Genomic DNA, 17,585 nt, shown 5'->3' on the forward strand with positions numbered 1-17,585 from the left:
GGGACACCCTGTATGTTGATATTTCCACTGAGGTTTGGAACCCTCTGCTTGCAAGAACCATGAGTGCGGACTCATTTTTCAATGCATAAAGCTACTTCTCTCTCCTCTGTAAAGCAAACAACTTAACTCTTGCATACAAGTGAAACAATTGAATCGAACAAAATAAAGTGTCATATTTCCTTAAATTATCAATGGGATTTCTGCTTCAGTACAGCATATCCAAGTGAAGTACTGTGAAACTGACAACATGCAGTTATACCATTAATGCTGACGAAAAGGGTATGTAGGTATTAGAAATTTAACGCAAGGAATCTATAGAATTGCACTGTATAGGTACCTGATTTAGCTAACCACACATTAAAACAGGAACACTCTAATAATAAAAGCTTCTGAAAGTTCATATACGAGGGGCATCCTGAAAAAATCTCCAATGGTACGCAGCACTAGTGGTCGGAGAGCGATACACACACATGCAGGCAGGAAGAAGTGGCATGTAGCTGTAATCTGGTACAGTTGCAATGCAGCCATTTTAGGACAGTTCTAGGTTAAAAATTGCAGCTCTCATACAGTCTCCCACCGACTGTGATGTAGCCTACATTGCATGCACAGAATTTGGCACAGAGCCACCAGCAATTGTGTGAGGTGTGCAGACCGGACGTCGCGAGTGATAGTATGGTCAGACGATGGTGCAGACAATTCACGGAAGGCCAATCGAATGTGCACAACTACATACAGCTGAGTACACACGGGCCCTTTGCATCACTTCAGGTGAGAGATCTTGGACCACTCCCTGTACAGCCCTGGCCTTGAATGTACCGACTTTCATATCTTTGTTTTACTGAAGAGGTTTCTGGCAGGGCAATGATTTGACAGCTACACTGCGGTAGAGATAGTTCCAGTCTTCGCTGTCAGACACATATACCATGGGCATACAAAATTTAGTGCGATGCTACGACAAATGCCAGAACAACGGTGGTGATTATGCCGAAAATTAGGTTAGGACTCACTGTTACTAATGCAATAAATTACAACTGATATTCTTGTTTTATTTATGCCTAATCAGTAGGGACCTTGATATATATATTTTTTTTCAAATTGGTGTATTTTCTTATTTTTTATTTTTTACTATACTGTCATTTTTTCCAAAATTCACATTTTCATTTTAGCGCATTTTCTGGCAAATTATACCTTCATGGTGTTTTTAAACTACTGTTTCAAATTGTAAGTCACATGGCTTACGCCTCTTCGTGAGAGTTTGATATCTTGAAAGTTATTTTGGGAAAGTTATTTTTCGTAACCCTTTTTTAATTTTAAGGTAAGGATTTTAGATAATGGAATTTTCCTCGTATATACTGAAGGGTGCCTAATGACCATAAGTGGCGACGCACCCAAAAAATTTAAATCAATCAATCTCACGTGACAGATACCGACATATTATGGCACCAAAAATTGGCAGTATCTTTTTTTCACTTGTTAGTGTTAAGTTTCCCAAAATTCGCATTTTTGTTATAGAATATTTATCTGCCAAATATACCGAAACTTAATATTTCACTGTGCTTTTAAACGATTATTTTAAATTGTAGGTCACATGGTCTATGTATTTTCGTGACAGTTGGAACAGATTTTTAAGGAAGTAAAAGTAAAGTGCTCCCCTGCACTTTTCCATGAAGGTGTATAGGGGTGTGGAGTTAGGGCACCACACTTTCTTGATCACGGCTGAGGTGGGGCAGATGTGATCAGCACCATGCTCCTGGCTACCTTTATCCCTCAAAGTTTCCTCAAGGTACCAGTTTGAATAGGTGGAAAACATCCAGGTTCTCCCCCGCAGGGGATCGATCCCGGGTCTCTCGCATAGTAGTCAGATGCCCTAACGACTGAGCTCCATTATTATTAGCTTGACAAATGCCAATGGTGCGCACTTAACTTGGTAATTCAAAACATATCCCGTGCGACAAATACGAAGATGTGGCTCCCGTGTGACGGTAGATGCGCACTCGATCTCCTGTTAGAACCCTGCCACTTTGCTCTGTGATGCAAATGGTTTTGATAGAAGTTGAATAAATCGTGGGAAATAAATGATTTAATGTGGCTGTCGGAATTATTCCATGTACGTGTAACTCTATAGTTTACTCTTGAGTAAAATGTTGAAAAACATGCATGTTCTACATACACAAACATGGCCTAGAAAAGACAAGAATGTTGGATTTCATGGAATTTTTCATTGTTTTAGGACATTTCTTTAAAAAAATCGCTAAAAATGCCAACAATTCGCATTTTATGCCAAATTCGCATTATTTCGGTATTTCGAACAGGCGAAAAATGTGTCCAGACATCACTGCACATTCCTAAACATAACTTCGCAGCAATTAACATTTTTCACGGTTTTGGCGTTTGCGAAAAATCAATGTCCCTACTAATTGGAAATTACTTTCTGGCCACCCCTTGTATAAATCAGTAGATGGAAAGTGAAAATTTAGCAGGGCTGGCAGAGAAAAGTCATTTCTTGAAGAAAGTGATTTGCTTTTATGATTGAATGATTCGAGTAAATATGATATTAAAATATTTACGTATTTATTATTAGTATTTTATTTCATAATATCGGACATTAACCTTACTCAGTGAGAGTAACTCTCACGAGTTTAAACAGACAGGACAGAGAGTGGCGTTAATTTCATTGCAATACTAGTGTTGCAGTAAATTTGAGGTTGGGAGCATGCACTTGCCAATTTTCATAACGTTCACCATAGCAGATTTCCGTTTGGTTGGATTCTTCTTGATATCTAAGAATATTGCAATGTCATTGTAAACGTATGTTAACTTGTGCGAAACCAGTAATACGTCAGGACGATGAAAAAAAACCTTCGTAAGCACTGCTACATTAAATAAGGTGAAGTGAGCCAGAAGAGTAATAAAATTCCAACAGCATATCTGCAGTCTAAAGCTATTCTTGTTTATGCATGTGATTTTTGTTGGATGTTGCAGTCCATGCAATATCTGTCGCATGTTGTAGTAAGATACTTTGTCGGCTGGCGATATTCGACAAAAATCGTAAGTATCAATGGAACCTATTTGTTTCCATGTTCCTTCAGTTTGTTCAACAAAATGCCTTGGCCCCACCTGCTCTTATCCCCTCCATCTGTTGACAAGTCCCCTTACTCCCATAAGGACAAGAAAAAATGATAATTCAATGCATTTTCCACGTAATATATACAGGCTTAACCTTTACTCCCACGATGATACCATATGGTAACATGGTGCTGAATACGAAATGAATGTGCTTTTTGGACCTTCATACTCTTATGTTAGGGTGGAAACTCTGACACAGGTCTGGAGCAAGCCTGGGAAATTCATACTGATAACGAACCTCGCCCCTCTCCTCAATCCATGCCACATTTCCGAACAGAGTTTCACATTTTGGTTCATTATTCAAGTTGTATGGCAACAGGAACATGAAACATGTTTCAATCTCTTTGGAAACATACATTCTTTGAAGAGAATACTAAGGTTTGCGCCTTCTCCCCAAAATAGTGGGAGAAGAGGAGGCAAACTTCTGATTTTTATGTTGTTTTTTCATTGAAATTCGGTGGTCGCGCCCCCAAACCCCCCTTCCTCGGTTCAGCATTCAGTTGCATGCTCTGATGTTTTAGCTGCAAAACAAAACTTATCTGAAGTAGATTGCTCCCATAGTGCCAGAGTTATAACAATTTTCTGAGCAATATGCAAATTACATATTTTTCGTAAAAAACAGTTTCACATTTTGGCTTATTATTCAACTTGTATGGCACCCAAAAACATGAAACATGTTTCATTATGTCCATTCTTTGAAAGAATACTAAAGTTCGGGCCTTCTTCCCAAATAGTGGGAGAAAAGGGGGCAAACTCTAGATTTTTATGTTTTTTTCATTGAAATTCGGGGGTCGCGCCCCCAAAACCCCCTTCCTCGGTTCGGCGTTCTGAATTGTACACGGTTGTTGCATGCTCTGATGTTTTAGCTGCAAAACAAAACTTATCCGAAGTAGATTGCTCTCATAGTGCCAGAGTTATAACAATTTTCTGAGCAATATGCAAATTACATATTTTTCGTAAAAAACAGTTTCACATTTTGGCTTATTATTCAACTTGTATGGCACCCAAAAACATGAAACATGTTTCATTATGTCCATTCTTTGAAAGAATACTAAAGTTCGGGCCTTCTTCCCAAATAGTGGGAGAAAAGGGGGCAAACTCTAGATTTTTATGTTTTTTTCATTGAAATTCGGGGGTCGCGCCCCCAAAACCCCCTTCCTCGGTTCGGCGTTCTGAATTGTACACGGTTGTTGCATGCTCTGATGTTTTAGCTGCAAAACAAAACTTATCCGAAGTAGATTGCTCTCATAGTGCCAGAGTTATAACAATTTTCTGAGCAATATGCAAATTACATATTTTTCGTAAAAAACAGTTTCACATTTTGGCTTATTATTCAACTTGTATGGCACCCAAAAACATGAAACATGTTTCATTATGTCCATTCTTTGAAAGAATACTAAAGTTCGGGCCTTCTTCCCAAATAGTGGGAGAAAAGGGGGCAAACTCTAGATTTTTATGTTTTTTTCATTGAAATTCGGGGGTCGCGCCCCCAAAACCCCCTTCCTCGGTTCGGCGTTCTGAATTGTACACGGTTGCATGCTCTGATGTTTTAGCTGCAAAACGAAACTTATCCGAAGTAGATTGCTCCCTTAGTGCCAGAGTTATAACACTTTTCTGAGCAATAAGCAAATTACCTATTTTTCGTAAAATACAGGACAGAGTTTCACATTTTGGCTTATTATTCAACTTGTATGGCACCCAAGAATTTGAAACATGTTTCATTCTCTTTGAAAACGTCCATTCTTTGAAGGGAATACTAAGGTTTGCACCTTCTCCCCAAAATAGCGGGAGAAGAGAGGGCAAACTACAGATTTTTTTTTTTCTTTCATTGAAATTCGGGGGTCGCGCCCTCCAAGCCCCCTTCTTCGGTACGGCGTTCTGAACTGTACACGGTTGCATGCTCTGATGTTCTAGCTGCAAAACAAAACTTATCTGAAGTAGATTGCTCTCATAGTGCCAGAGTTATAACAATTTACCTTCAAAAATGCAAATCATCGATTTCTCGTAAAAAAATAATAATCACATTTTGGCTTATTATTCAACTTGTATGGCACCCAAGAACATGAAACATGTTTCATTCTCTTGAGAAATGTCCATGCTTTGAAAAGAATACTAAAGTTCGCGCCTTCTCCCCAAAATAGTAGGAGAAAAGGGGACAAACTCCAGATTGTTTTTTTCCATTGAAATTCGGGGGTCGCGCCCTCAAAACCCCTTCCTCGGTTCGGCGTTCTGAATTGTACACGGTTGTTGCATGCTCTGATGTTTTAGCTGCAAAACAAAACTTATCCGAAGTAGATTGCTCTCATAGTGCCAGAGTTATAACAATTTTCTGAGCAATATGCAAATTACATATTTTTCGTAAAAAACAGTTTCACATTTTGGCTTATTATTCAACTTGTATGGCACCCAAAAACATGAAACATGTTTCATTCTCTTGAGAAATGTCCATTCTTTGACAAGAATACTAAATTCGCGCCTTCTCCCGAAAATAGCGGGAGAAGAGGGGGGCAAACTACAGATTTTTATGTTTTTTCCATTGAAATTCGGGGGACATGCCCCCCAGCCCCCCTTCCTCGGTCCGATGTTCTGAATTGTACACGGTTGCATGCGCTGATGTTTTAGCTGCAAAACAAAAGTTATCTGAAGTAGATTGCTCCCATAGTGGCCGAGTTATAATATTCCTCCAAAGAGTGTTCAAATTTAAAATTCCCGCCGAGAAGCCCGGGCGAGAGAAATTTCTCTCCCCCCTCCTCCTCCTCCTCCTCCTCCTCCTGCCATCACTGGTTTCTGGCGGCGTGGTTGTGTTGCGCATAAAAGGGGTCTAAAAGTTGAGGCCGAAACTTACGAACGACATTTTCTGTTCCCGTGCAGAGTTCCATAACGATATCTTTAAATAAATAAATAAATAAAAAAATTTAAAAAAGTCAATGAAGACGAAATTCCCTGACATTTCCCTGACTTTTTTTGACACCTCAAATTCCCTGACTTTTCCCGGTTTTCCAGGTTTTCCAGGTCTGTCGCCACCTTGTAAAAAGAACGCAACCATTAAGGGTAGAGATTCTGAATTTAATGTGGTAATTGTTTTCACCTCTGTGAAAAATATTAAAGCAGAATTCAAGGAAGTCACAATCAGTTCAGACAAATTTTCGCACACACATTGAGATCACATGAACTGAATTTCTGTGCAGACTTACACCAAGATTTTCTGGAACTATCGAAAAAAGTACTTCGAAGCTTTCCACAATAGCATACTTGGGTGAAAAATTGTTTTCTGCAGATAATCTTACAGATTACAAATAAGACAGATGCTTGAAAATTGTAACACGTTCAAGTTCTTCAAAATATTGTTTACTATTAGTATTCCACTACAATTATATGCAACAATTTACCAGAGTTTTTATTTAAAAAATTCAAGAATGATATCAGAATATTAAAATACATGTTATGTAATCTCAAAATCCAGTTTTACACTGACAGAGAGAGACAAAAGACAGATGGAGGCAGTGGAATGATTTTTTTAAGGAGTACATTGGGTAAGACCAGAAGGGACAGAATTAGGAATGAGGAGATCCGACAGACAGTGTGGGTGGGGAAGCTTCAGGACAGGATAGATCAGGCACAGATGAGATGGTTCGGACACATGAAGAGGATGGATGCAGAAAGACTACCAGTAAGAGCTTACAATGCACAAGGAGTGGAAATAAGGCCAAGGGGGAGAAGATGTCGGTAGAAAGAGCAGATAGTGGAGAATGTTAGGAGAATAGGACAAGATTGGAACTCGGTGGAAAGAGAGGGAGTGGTGGAAGACCAGAAGAAAATGGAGAGGCTTGACTTCTATGCCGACCCAGCCAGAGGCAGGAAACGTTGAAGGATGATGATGATGATGATGACTGGTGCAAAATAAATGGAAACTTTGAATATTGCATAATTTCCAGAATAATTAACTCTACAAAAGTGTTGTGCTACATTTTTGTAGATGCTGAAAAAGACCAAAATGCCAGAAAAGTATTGGTAAGTATATTCTAACCGATACTGGTACAGTGGAATGCACAAGCATTGCTAGGCAAAGCATTGCTAGAAAAAGAATTGGTTGGAATTGAATCACCTTGACAAGAGCTAACTTTGGATGTCTTGCAGAGTCTGCAAAAATGCCACACTACACTTTCAGTTAAAATTTTTCTGAAAATACATAATTTTTGCAACAACATTGTGGGGAGAAATGGATTTTGTAATTCAATGATTACCTTATGTGAAAATAGTTTAAAGTCCTTTCACAGAGGCAAGAAATACAATAAAACAATATAAAATTATAGTAATGGTAAAAATGCTCAGTCGGTAACGCGTCTGACTACCATGCTCAAGGTCCCGGGTTCGATCCCTGGCCGGTTCAAATCCGGGAACTTTTCTAACGATGGAAGCGGCCCCCGCGCCCACCCAGCGTCGAATAACATGGGTACCTGGGGAAACCTGGGGGGTAAAGGCGGTCAGGGGCATGGTGCTGATCACATCACCCCCACTCACGACCGGATCAAGAAAGTGTGGGGCGTTACCCCCACACCCCCTATACGCCTTCATGGCGTGGTGCTAAGCACAGGGGCACACTTTACTTTTTTTTTTTAAAAAAAATGAACCATGCCAGGAAAAGATAATTTATAACCTGCATCTGCTGTGAACAATGTTATCATGCACACACAGTATCATACTTTTTTCATTCTTAATATTGTTGAGGAACAGTACTGGCGATTGGGTGCCAAACCTGGGAGGAGAAAGGACACTTTACTTTCTCTCGGTATACAAGTCTTAGCCTTAAGAGTCAACAGTGTGCAAAGGCAACCAACCCACCCTAATTGCCCCACTGTTGAGGAAACAAAAAAGGAAACTTTAAAGAATATTACACATAAATGAGACCACACACGCATGAAAGATAAATACAACAAAAGAGAAAGATACTCACCTGCTCCATTGGAACACCTGATATGTTGGTTAGGATCAGTCTTGCTATGGCACCACAAATGTTATCCAAGGTGCTTGGGTGTTGTTCTTTGGCTACGGCAGCAGACAGGGTGCCCAGGATTTGTGGGTAGTGTCTTTCAAATGGTTAAGGCTTCAACAACAAATTTATCCATATTTACTATGCAAAATGTAAACATATCTATAAGCATTAATTGCTTAATGTAATTCATTGTATCCTAAGGAAATATCCTATTCTCAAGATTTGTGTATGTTAAAGAAACATGGACAAGTTACACACAAATAATCGTACATTAGTCAGTGTGAATATTGAACTAAATCACACGTACAAGGACGATGTTCAGCATGGAATTCCATCTGCAGTTACTGTAAATGTAAAGGATGTTGGAACAGAAAATGCAGAAAGAAACAAAAGATTAAAGATAATAAAACTGTGAGAAAACATCCAAAGAGCCTTCACACAATGTACCTATTGATGAGGAGATTCCAGATAATCTACCAGCGCTCACGATAACCCATCTAAAAGTAGATGCGATCAATCAACAGCCTGTATTAGCTGGTTCAACTGAAAGCTTGGCAACTTCATTGTGACATTCGGTAAACAATGTATTTTCTTCTGAAAATTTTCAAAATTAACTTACCTATAAATTCACAGGTTACCAAATGTGAGATAGATACTGGCTCAGCTATTATTATTTTCAACGTATGACATTTCAAACAACAGTTTCTGCCACAGCTATCACACTGAAAGGAGTCAACGATGATTATGTACAAGTTGTGGGACAATCTATAGTTGTACTTGATTTAAATAGTCAACAGTTTTCATTACCTGTGATCTTATGCAAATAGCAGTTATCTTATCCACTCATAGGAAGATCGTAGTCAGACATGATCAATCCTTCATGGAGAAGATTATTATTTACCAATGACATTTCACTGTTGTATAATGCATAAATTTGAACTGAACTGCAGATTTGCTGAAACAAGAAATTGCTTCATCATACAGTAAAGTTTCCAATGAAGATTTATCAAAGCCTGTTACTCACTACCACTAAGGTGCAGTGGTAGTTATACAAGAAAAGTTATGAAGTTCCTTATGATAAGAGAGCAAGTACATCAGAACATTCAACATTTAGTTGGAGTTGGTCCTTGGGAACTGATAGTTTATCCAGATTGGGCATCACCATTGGTAGTGTTGACGAAGAAAGATGGAGCATTATGACTGCATTAATTTTTCAGGTACTGCGACGAAAACGATGGAAAATGTGAAATTTCCCATTTCCAAACAAGAGGACATTTTTGCTAGTCTACCAGGCTGCCAATATTTTTCAGTGATCAATCAGCAGATGGCTTATGGACAGTTAGCTCTGTCTGAGCAAGCACAGAAGATAACTGTGGTTAATACTCCTTGGGGTCTCTTTAGAGCTAAGCACCTACCCTCTGGGATTAACATTAGTGGCAATCTATTCCAGATGGTGTTGGCCAAGATCTTCGGAGATTCATCTGGTGTAGCATTCCATTTTGATGATGCCATAATAGGAGGGAAGGCCCTAGGAGAATATTTCACACGGAACATGCGAAGTACTTGAGCGGCTAGCAAAACACAACACTAAAGCTACTGCCAGCAAGAGTAAATTATTTTCAAGTATTGAGTATTTGGGATATAAAATCGAAGGTAATGGAATACAGACCTCTGAGAAGAACCTAGAAGCCATTCTGTATTGCCATCCGCCGGAAGATAAGACACAACTTCGCTCCTTAAACGGCATGATTAATTTGCATCGTGTGTTCATTCCAAACTTAGCATCGAAGATGCACACAGTCGTCTTGCACTTTTGAAAAAGAATGCACCCTGGTGCTGGACTTCAGATTGCCAGTGTGAATTCACAGATATTTTAGATTAACTAGGACACGTCAAACCCATCGAACCCTTCCATCCATCTAAACTGCTGGTGTTAATAACTGATGGATCTCCTTACGGATGCAGTGCTCAACTCTGCCACAGAATCGATGGTGAATTATGTACCATTTCATGTTCGTTGGCAACATTTACCAAAATGGAAAGAAAGTATTTGCAGGTTGAGTGCAAAACATTAGCAGTTATTCATGGAATCAAGAACTTCCACAAGTTTCTACTAAGGTCAAAGTTTGATATTGTCACGGATGCTCGTGCAGTTAAGTTTATAGTTTCTCCAGATAGATCTGTAAAGAAACACACCTCTAACAGGCAAGGGCATATACAGGGGATGTGTCCAGGGGGTCCAAACCCACCCGCAAAAAAAAAAAAAAAAAAAAAAAAAAAAAAAAAAAAAAAAGTACTATGGTTGATTCATAATACCTCCAAATGAGACATGACGTAGCAGATACAGAACAATTCTCTCTGTGTGTATGGTTTGTGGATTCTGAAAATAATATCCACTAAAAGTTCTTATGTATCAGCAAGGGTGCCCACGGGGTAGGAGGGATTATGGTGCAGGCTGAGCCATGAAGATTCTTTGAGGGAATTTTCTCCCTTCAAATAATGTAAAATTCAACATTAATATATTTTTCCAAAATATATGTACAAATTTCACACCTTAAATGCTCGATATTTAATCAATTAGATAAAGAAAAAAAGTGTTTCAGGGTATTATCGAATGGCAGGGGGGGGGGGGGGTTAGCAATATCCAACTCTTACATATTACACCTTAATTTACAAGTGGGTACTGGAGGGGATTCTGAATTAAACATTGCGAGGGGGGGGGGGGGGACAGTATCCAACTCTAGGTCTTAGATTATGGCATGGAAATTTTGGGTGGTAGAACTGAGTATTAAATATAAATGGAGAGACATGACTTTACTTTGCGATATGGTATCCATACGTTTTCGACCCCGAACGTGCCAAAGAGAAGCTGGAAAAGACTCAATATCTGGGGATCCTAAGAAAGTATTGACATACCATTAAATTAATACTCTTCAAAGCCTCCAAAGAAATGGATGAAAAAAATTATTGTACGCAATGATATTTCATTGATTGATTGATTTGCTTTATTTTACTGCACTTCTTGTGCCACTTTTGGCTAATTTGCGTAGATGGGGATGAGTGATAACATGATGAAATTGATGAATGGAAACTCATGAACATCCATGGCCAAGCCAGAATTCGAACCCAGGATCCCTGGCTTTGTAGCTTGATGTGCTAACCTAACCGCCATGGGGGCCGGCTCTCGCAATGATGTGTTGCGAGAATGTGTGTTTGGCACTTTACTGAGGTGAATGTACAGTTTTATACTATAGCTGCATTACAAGACTTAAGCGATATTCTCGATATTCATTAATAACATCACTTCTTAAAAAATAATGCTTAGTGTTGGTATACTGCTTAATTTAAAGCAGGTGCATCATTTCGAACAAAAAGCTAAGAAAAAAAGTTACTTTTGGTAGTCACGATGTCGTAATTTAAATCTTTGTAGGGATTATGATATAGTTTGTAAGCCCAAATATATGATTTGGGATGGACACATGATATAATTTGGAGGGGGGGGGGGTATGTGCCATTGGCCATGGAGAGGATGGGCACCCCTGTGTATCACACTGGGTAGTGATATGTCAACTGAAAATCAGTTCAAGGTTATGATGTGAGTGGCAGATTTAATGGTGTGCAATCACGAATAATTCAACAATACCCAAAAGGGACATGTGCACCCTCTGCCAGTCATACAGTAAATGTAGCCCTGTCTTCAGCTATGTCGAACTCCAGCATGAGAAACTGTTCTGGTACAGTAAGTAAAGTTTTTTTGTCAGAATAATACATGCAGTGCTGAAATACTAGAGACAATATATTGCATTGTGTACCAGGCAGTAAGAAACACTATTGTGTGTGTGTGTGTCTAGTATTTATTATTATTACTAATAATATTTAATAGGATAGTATTATTAATATATCATTGTTATAAAACTGTGTTAATTTAAAATTTTATGGGGCTTATGACATGCATTGGGGAAGGGGCTGGACCCCCACTCCAAATTTTATTTCTGGATACGCCCCTGCTAACAGGTTAAGGTAAAGTGTGACAATTTCACACCAGGCATGCATGCATTTATTTCAATATCGTCGGAATTGGCACAGCTACTAAAGAAATTACACACATAAATTGGAGAGTATGAATTTCTAACCATGTTGCAAGGGAAAACGGTTTTCAAAGTTGATTATTAAGCTACAGTGTTTCAAAAATATTATAAGTATTTACAGAATCCCATGTATTCCTTATGGAATTCAACTTCAAATTCAAGTTATGGCTAAGCAAATGGGAGTTTAGACTCTTTCAAGCACAAATATCATCTTCAATGGATCCTCTACCTGATCATGTGTTTATTTTCTGCCATCGGAAGTTTGATATTCCCAAGAAAACAAATAAAATAATTCTCCCATAAGCATAATGTTAAATTTCTGCCTGCCTCGTAAACATATCCTGGCACAGGCCTCACCTTTCAGCAGCTCGCTATGGAGGGTTGTGGGGGAAGGGGCAACAAGAAGAGGTCTATCTACTGGTCATCTGATGAGAAACACATGTTTTAGAGTTAAGACACTTCTGGAGTGTCCTCCAGAATAATCAAGCTTGCAAGGTTCACGAGCCCAGATATATTAGTCCGAGGTGAGGAAGCTTTGGAAAATAGGAAGGCCTTTTTCCTTTCCTTTTAAATGACCTACGTAAGATCTTGAGTCAGCAAATCAACAATCGGCGATCCGGTGAGAAGTTGGTGGCCTGCTTAACTGTTTGTCAGCCCAGTAAGCATGGAGCCCTGGAATGTGCAACATCGAGCGTTTGTTGTGGAGCATCTTTTTCGACGTCATTTTCTCATGTGGCGCAACACTATCCTCAGGTGGGTACAGAACTTCAGATTGACAGCATCAGCTATGAATAGGTCACCACCTGGTCGTGTTTTGAACCGTAAGGACACCAGAAAACATAGGATGAGTAAATGAACCTATCGTTAGGAGCCCAAGACGGTCTGCCAGCCAGCATGCTGTAGCGTTGGGGATTTCAGATCGCTCTGTACGACGAATGTTACATCTGGATCTAAAATTTCACCCTTACAAGATTATGCTGGTGCAGGAGCTACATGATGATGACTTTGTCAATCGTAAAAGATTTGCTGAACGGATGCTCCAAATGTCCAAGGAAACTATTATTCTTATGAGTGACGAGGCAAATTTCCAATTAAATGGATCTGTAAACAAGCAAAACTTTAGATATTGGTCAAACAAAAACCCGCAGGAGCTTCATGAACGGCCGCTTCACAGTTCAGTGACAGTATGGTGTGGTGTAGCTGCATTTGGTGTCATCGGCCCGTATTTCTTCGAAGATAAAGATGGGGATTGTGTGATGGTGAACTCTGAACGCTATATCGCAATGATGAATACTTTTGTTTTACCAGAACTTCATTGGCTTCGGCGTAGGATAAATCAGCAAGACATATGGTTCCAACAAGATGGAGCAACGGCTCACACATCTAGATCCTCTATCGCTGCTGTTCGTCAACTTTTCCCAGGACATGTCATTTCCCGGTTTGGTGACATACTGGCCTCCTCGGGCACCAGACCTTACAATCTGTGGATTTTTTTTGTGGGGATTCCTCAAATCCAAAGTGTATGTGAATAAACCTCGCACATTAGACGAGCTGAAGCTTGCAATTAGAGATGAAATTGCAAACATTGATGGTGAAATATTGCAACGTGCCGTCCGCAACTTCTGGGAAAGGCTTCGAATGTGTGTACATGTAAATGGACATCATTTTTAAGTCATAAAGAATTGCCATGGCAATTGGCATACAATAACCTATATTTCTGTAGTAATAAATTTCTGTACCTTTGAAAATTAGGTGTGTTATTCACATTTCAAAACCATCTAACTCCTCTGCTGGACCCTGTATTAAACATTGGAACATCTCTGCTTCCAGAACGATGATTTACACTCATTGACAGTCAGTCAACACCATGAGAGAAGGTGATCAACACAGAATGCCTCGTAGACGCATCAAACAGCATTACCAGCACTTGATGGAGTTTGAAAGGGGCCGTATTTGGAGTCTGCATGAGATTGATTGGTTGGATCGTTCAAATGCCAGGCATCTCGAGCATTCAGATGTCACAGTGGCCAGATGTTAGTACCAATGGATACATGAGGGCATAGTGAAGATTCCGGCTGACTAAGATTGGTCACACCAAGGGAGGATTGCAGTGTGCACCAAGCATTTTGCAACCTCATCACATGCGAGTCTGCTATCTGAACACATGTACAGGACTCTCTACAACATCCTGTGTCATCCTGCACCATTGGTCGTAGACTAGCAGCAGCTGGACTAAGAGTTCACCGTTCCATGCAGGGGCACCAGAACACAAGACGGCTATATTTGGAGTGTTGCCGTAACTGGGAGGCCGTTAGGCAAGTCTCAAAGGAATGTAAATTCATCTCCTTTCAATAATCGTGACAGACATCGAGAAGGTAAACAATCCTTTTTAAAGAAGAATTATCAAAAGAATGATGCAAGGTGGGTTCAGTCACCAAGATAATGAAACGCCAAATCATATTCCAGGTGTAATTATATGTCCAGTAGCAGGTAGTATCCTATTTAAGGTTCTATGAGAGGAAGGTACTATGAGGAGTGAGACTAAAAGCCACCCCAACTAGTTCTCTTCCAGCTGGATCATCGAGGACTTCAACCCCTCAGCCGAGGAGATCGACATCCATCCCACCGATATGGTTACAGGGTTACATAACGATTCCTGATTTGGGAATACTGTGTATACATCTTTCTTGTTTAGGTCACTAATATTATCATGACCTAATTATTAGTATTGTTATTTTTCTTTGAATCTGCTTGGAGAAGTGTTGTGATTGAGCATTATATTATGTATAATCATGTAGCTGCGAGGAAGAAGAACAAATGTGTTCATTACTCTGTTTGGTTTGGTTTGGTGTTTTAAGTCCACTTTATGCACAGTAAGGCTAATCGGGACTGGACCTACAGTTTAAAGTGGGATCCAAACCACTATGTGCCGGTATCGAACCCAGGACCCCCTGATTACAAGGCAACGACGCTACCACTGCGCCATCGGGGAGGCCCTCTTTACTCTGTTGTTGATCACGATAGACTTAGTTTGGATTCCTTAGGAGCCACGTTGTTCATATGTTGAAAAGTTATTAAACCTTGTTTGTGTTTTATGTGCAGAATGTAATTTTATTGTGTCTATCCACATTCCATAATCAATCTGAACCAGAGCTTGAAAAATCCCGGTCGCCAGGGTGACTAAAAATTTCGGCCTGGTGACTATGATATTATGCTGTAATATGTGCGAAATTTTGATGATTCTAAGTTCAAATTGCAGTACAGCGTAAGTTAGCACATGATTTTTTTTTTTTAATCAACGTTGTGAACATTCCAGAGACTCTGTAATAATTTCTTACTCTTTGTTCCCCAACACCCCATTTCCTGTTTTCTCGAATGATTTAACCATCTTTCGAATACCCTGATGCTCAGCTTCTTATACAGTGTGTTTCAAAAGTTGCACAACCCAAACTTTGAAAGCGTATATCATGAAAACCGTAAGAGATATTTAAACCAGGTTTTCTGCATTATAAAGTCCCATCTATTGAGATATTTTTCAATGCTTAAAATTATCAGTTTTCTCCATACAGAAAATTTAGATAAATTAATAACTGGCGGAAGGCAGCATTAAAATCTTTCCAGAAATGGACTTTTGAAAGAGAAAAATATGTAAGTAATTATCATTATTATTAAAATTATCAAGGGTCATAATTAGATGATTGATGACTGATGCCATGTCAATCTGTCATTTGCGACCAATATTGGTCATGTGCAACATTTGATGGATTTTTTATTGGCGATTTTATAGGTTGAGAGAAAAGGTGCCATTTTTGGGACATATTATGGCAATGCTAGCAGGTCGAAATATTGTCAACAGACTCACACCACATGTTTCTAAGTATTGGCTATACATTTACGTGAAAAATCATACAGCAAGATTTTATGCCGAAATTGGACTCTTGAGAGAATCCTAGTCTACCTCTGGTTACACTGGATTCTCTTCGCTCACTTTCGACGCTACTATGCATGTTCTTTTAATTGATTCAGCATGGCATATTCTTTGGAGCAGCTCATGTGCATTGCTGAAGAGTATTTTACTACTGATTCTTACACTCATGTGCAAGAGGTTTTCCAAGAAAAATCCCCTGCTTCTGCTGTACCTCACAAAGCAACTGTTTTACGACTAGTCAAACACCAACAAATGATCCCACAAATTGTTGTTAAGAGTTGGTATTATTATTGAAGATTATGCATACACAGAAGATGTACTACGTAGAAATTTTCAGCGAAAAAAGCAGGTTCGACCAGAACTCGTACACGGGTCTCTGATATACCCTGCCATTGCTCTAACCACTGAGCTACTGAGCCGGCCTGGCTTCGCCTGATTTGTCGCTATCGCTGTTTTAACTGTGTGGAATCGTCTCTGCCAGTGCTACCGCAACGGGATCTGTTGCCATTGAAACACAGTAGACTTCGACTTGCCTGGTTCCTCCCAGAGTGTAAGAATGTTAATGCATTTTTCGCTGAAAATTTCTACGTAGTACATTTCCTGTGTGTGCCTGATCTTCAATAATTAACATCTCTATGCTGGCAGGAACCAGGCAACATTGAAGTCTACTGTATTTCAAAGGCAACAGGTCGTGTTAGCACTGGTAGAGAAGATTCCTCGCAGGTAAAACAGCGACAGCGAAAGATCAGGTGAGGCCAGGCTGGCTCAGTAGCTCTGTGGTTAGAACAATAGCACGGTATATCAGAGACCCGTGTTTGAGTCCTGGACAAACCTGTATTTCTCGATGAAAATTTCTACGTTGGTATATATTGTTGAAAATCAATTCTCAGATGTTTTCAGCAAATTAACAATATTTTTTAAAATAATGTAATTGCTTTTATTTGGATACATGCTAACATAAATTTATTAATCCAGTGATAGCGTACATGATTAGTTTAGTGCAGAAAACCTGGTGTAATTACCTATTACGATTTTCATGATATACATTTTCAAAGTTTGGGTTGTGTGACTTTTGAAACACTCTGTAGTATGCACAATTGCTAGTAGGTATTTTCCTGGCACCTAGCTTTGAAGAAAATTTTTCGAGCACTGCTCTGAACGTTTCAGATTAACATTGCTTTTCTGCCATCTATGGCTAATGAGGATAAGTGATCACTGATCATGTTATGAAATTGATGAAGAAACCATCAAATCAGAACAGCCATGTCCAGGCTAGGATTCTAACCTGGTACCTATGGCATCATAGCACACTGTGCTAATCACGCTGCTACAGAAGTTGGGAGTCCTCATCAGTGAGAATCAGTGATTAAGTTTGAACTGATAACATCTGATACCAATGAATATACTGGTTTACGTACACCCATAATGCCTACACGATGACACACAAAGT

General features: G+C 39.4%; 1 protein-coding gene across 1 annotated transcript in view; it reads right to left on the minus strand.

Moving 5' to 3' along the window:
- Window positions 1-17,585, minus strand: part of LOC145987736 (importin-4-like) — a 128,433-nt gene that overhangs the window by 13,146 nt on the left and 97,702 nt on the right. Inside the window, exon 17 of the mRNA XM_083122393.1 lies at window positions 8,081-8,213. Within this exon, the coding sequence (XP_082978519.1) occupies window positions 8,081-8,213 (133 nt within the window). The remainder of the gene's footprint in view (window positions 1-8,080; window positions 8,214-17,585) is intronic.

This window comes from Lepisma saccharinum, chromosome 5 (assembly GCF_977018435.1).
Source record: "Lepisma saccharinum chromosome 5, izLepSacc3.1, whole genome shotgun sequence".
Classification (NCBI taxonomy): Eukaryota; Metazoa; Arthropoda; class Insecta; order Zygentoma; family Lepismatidae; genus Lepisma; species Lepisma saccharinum.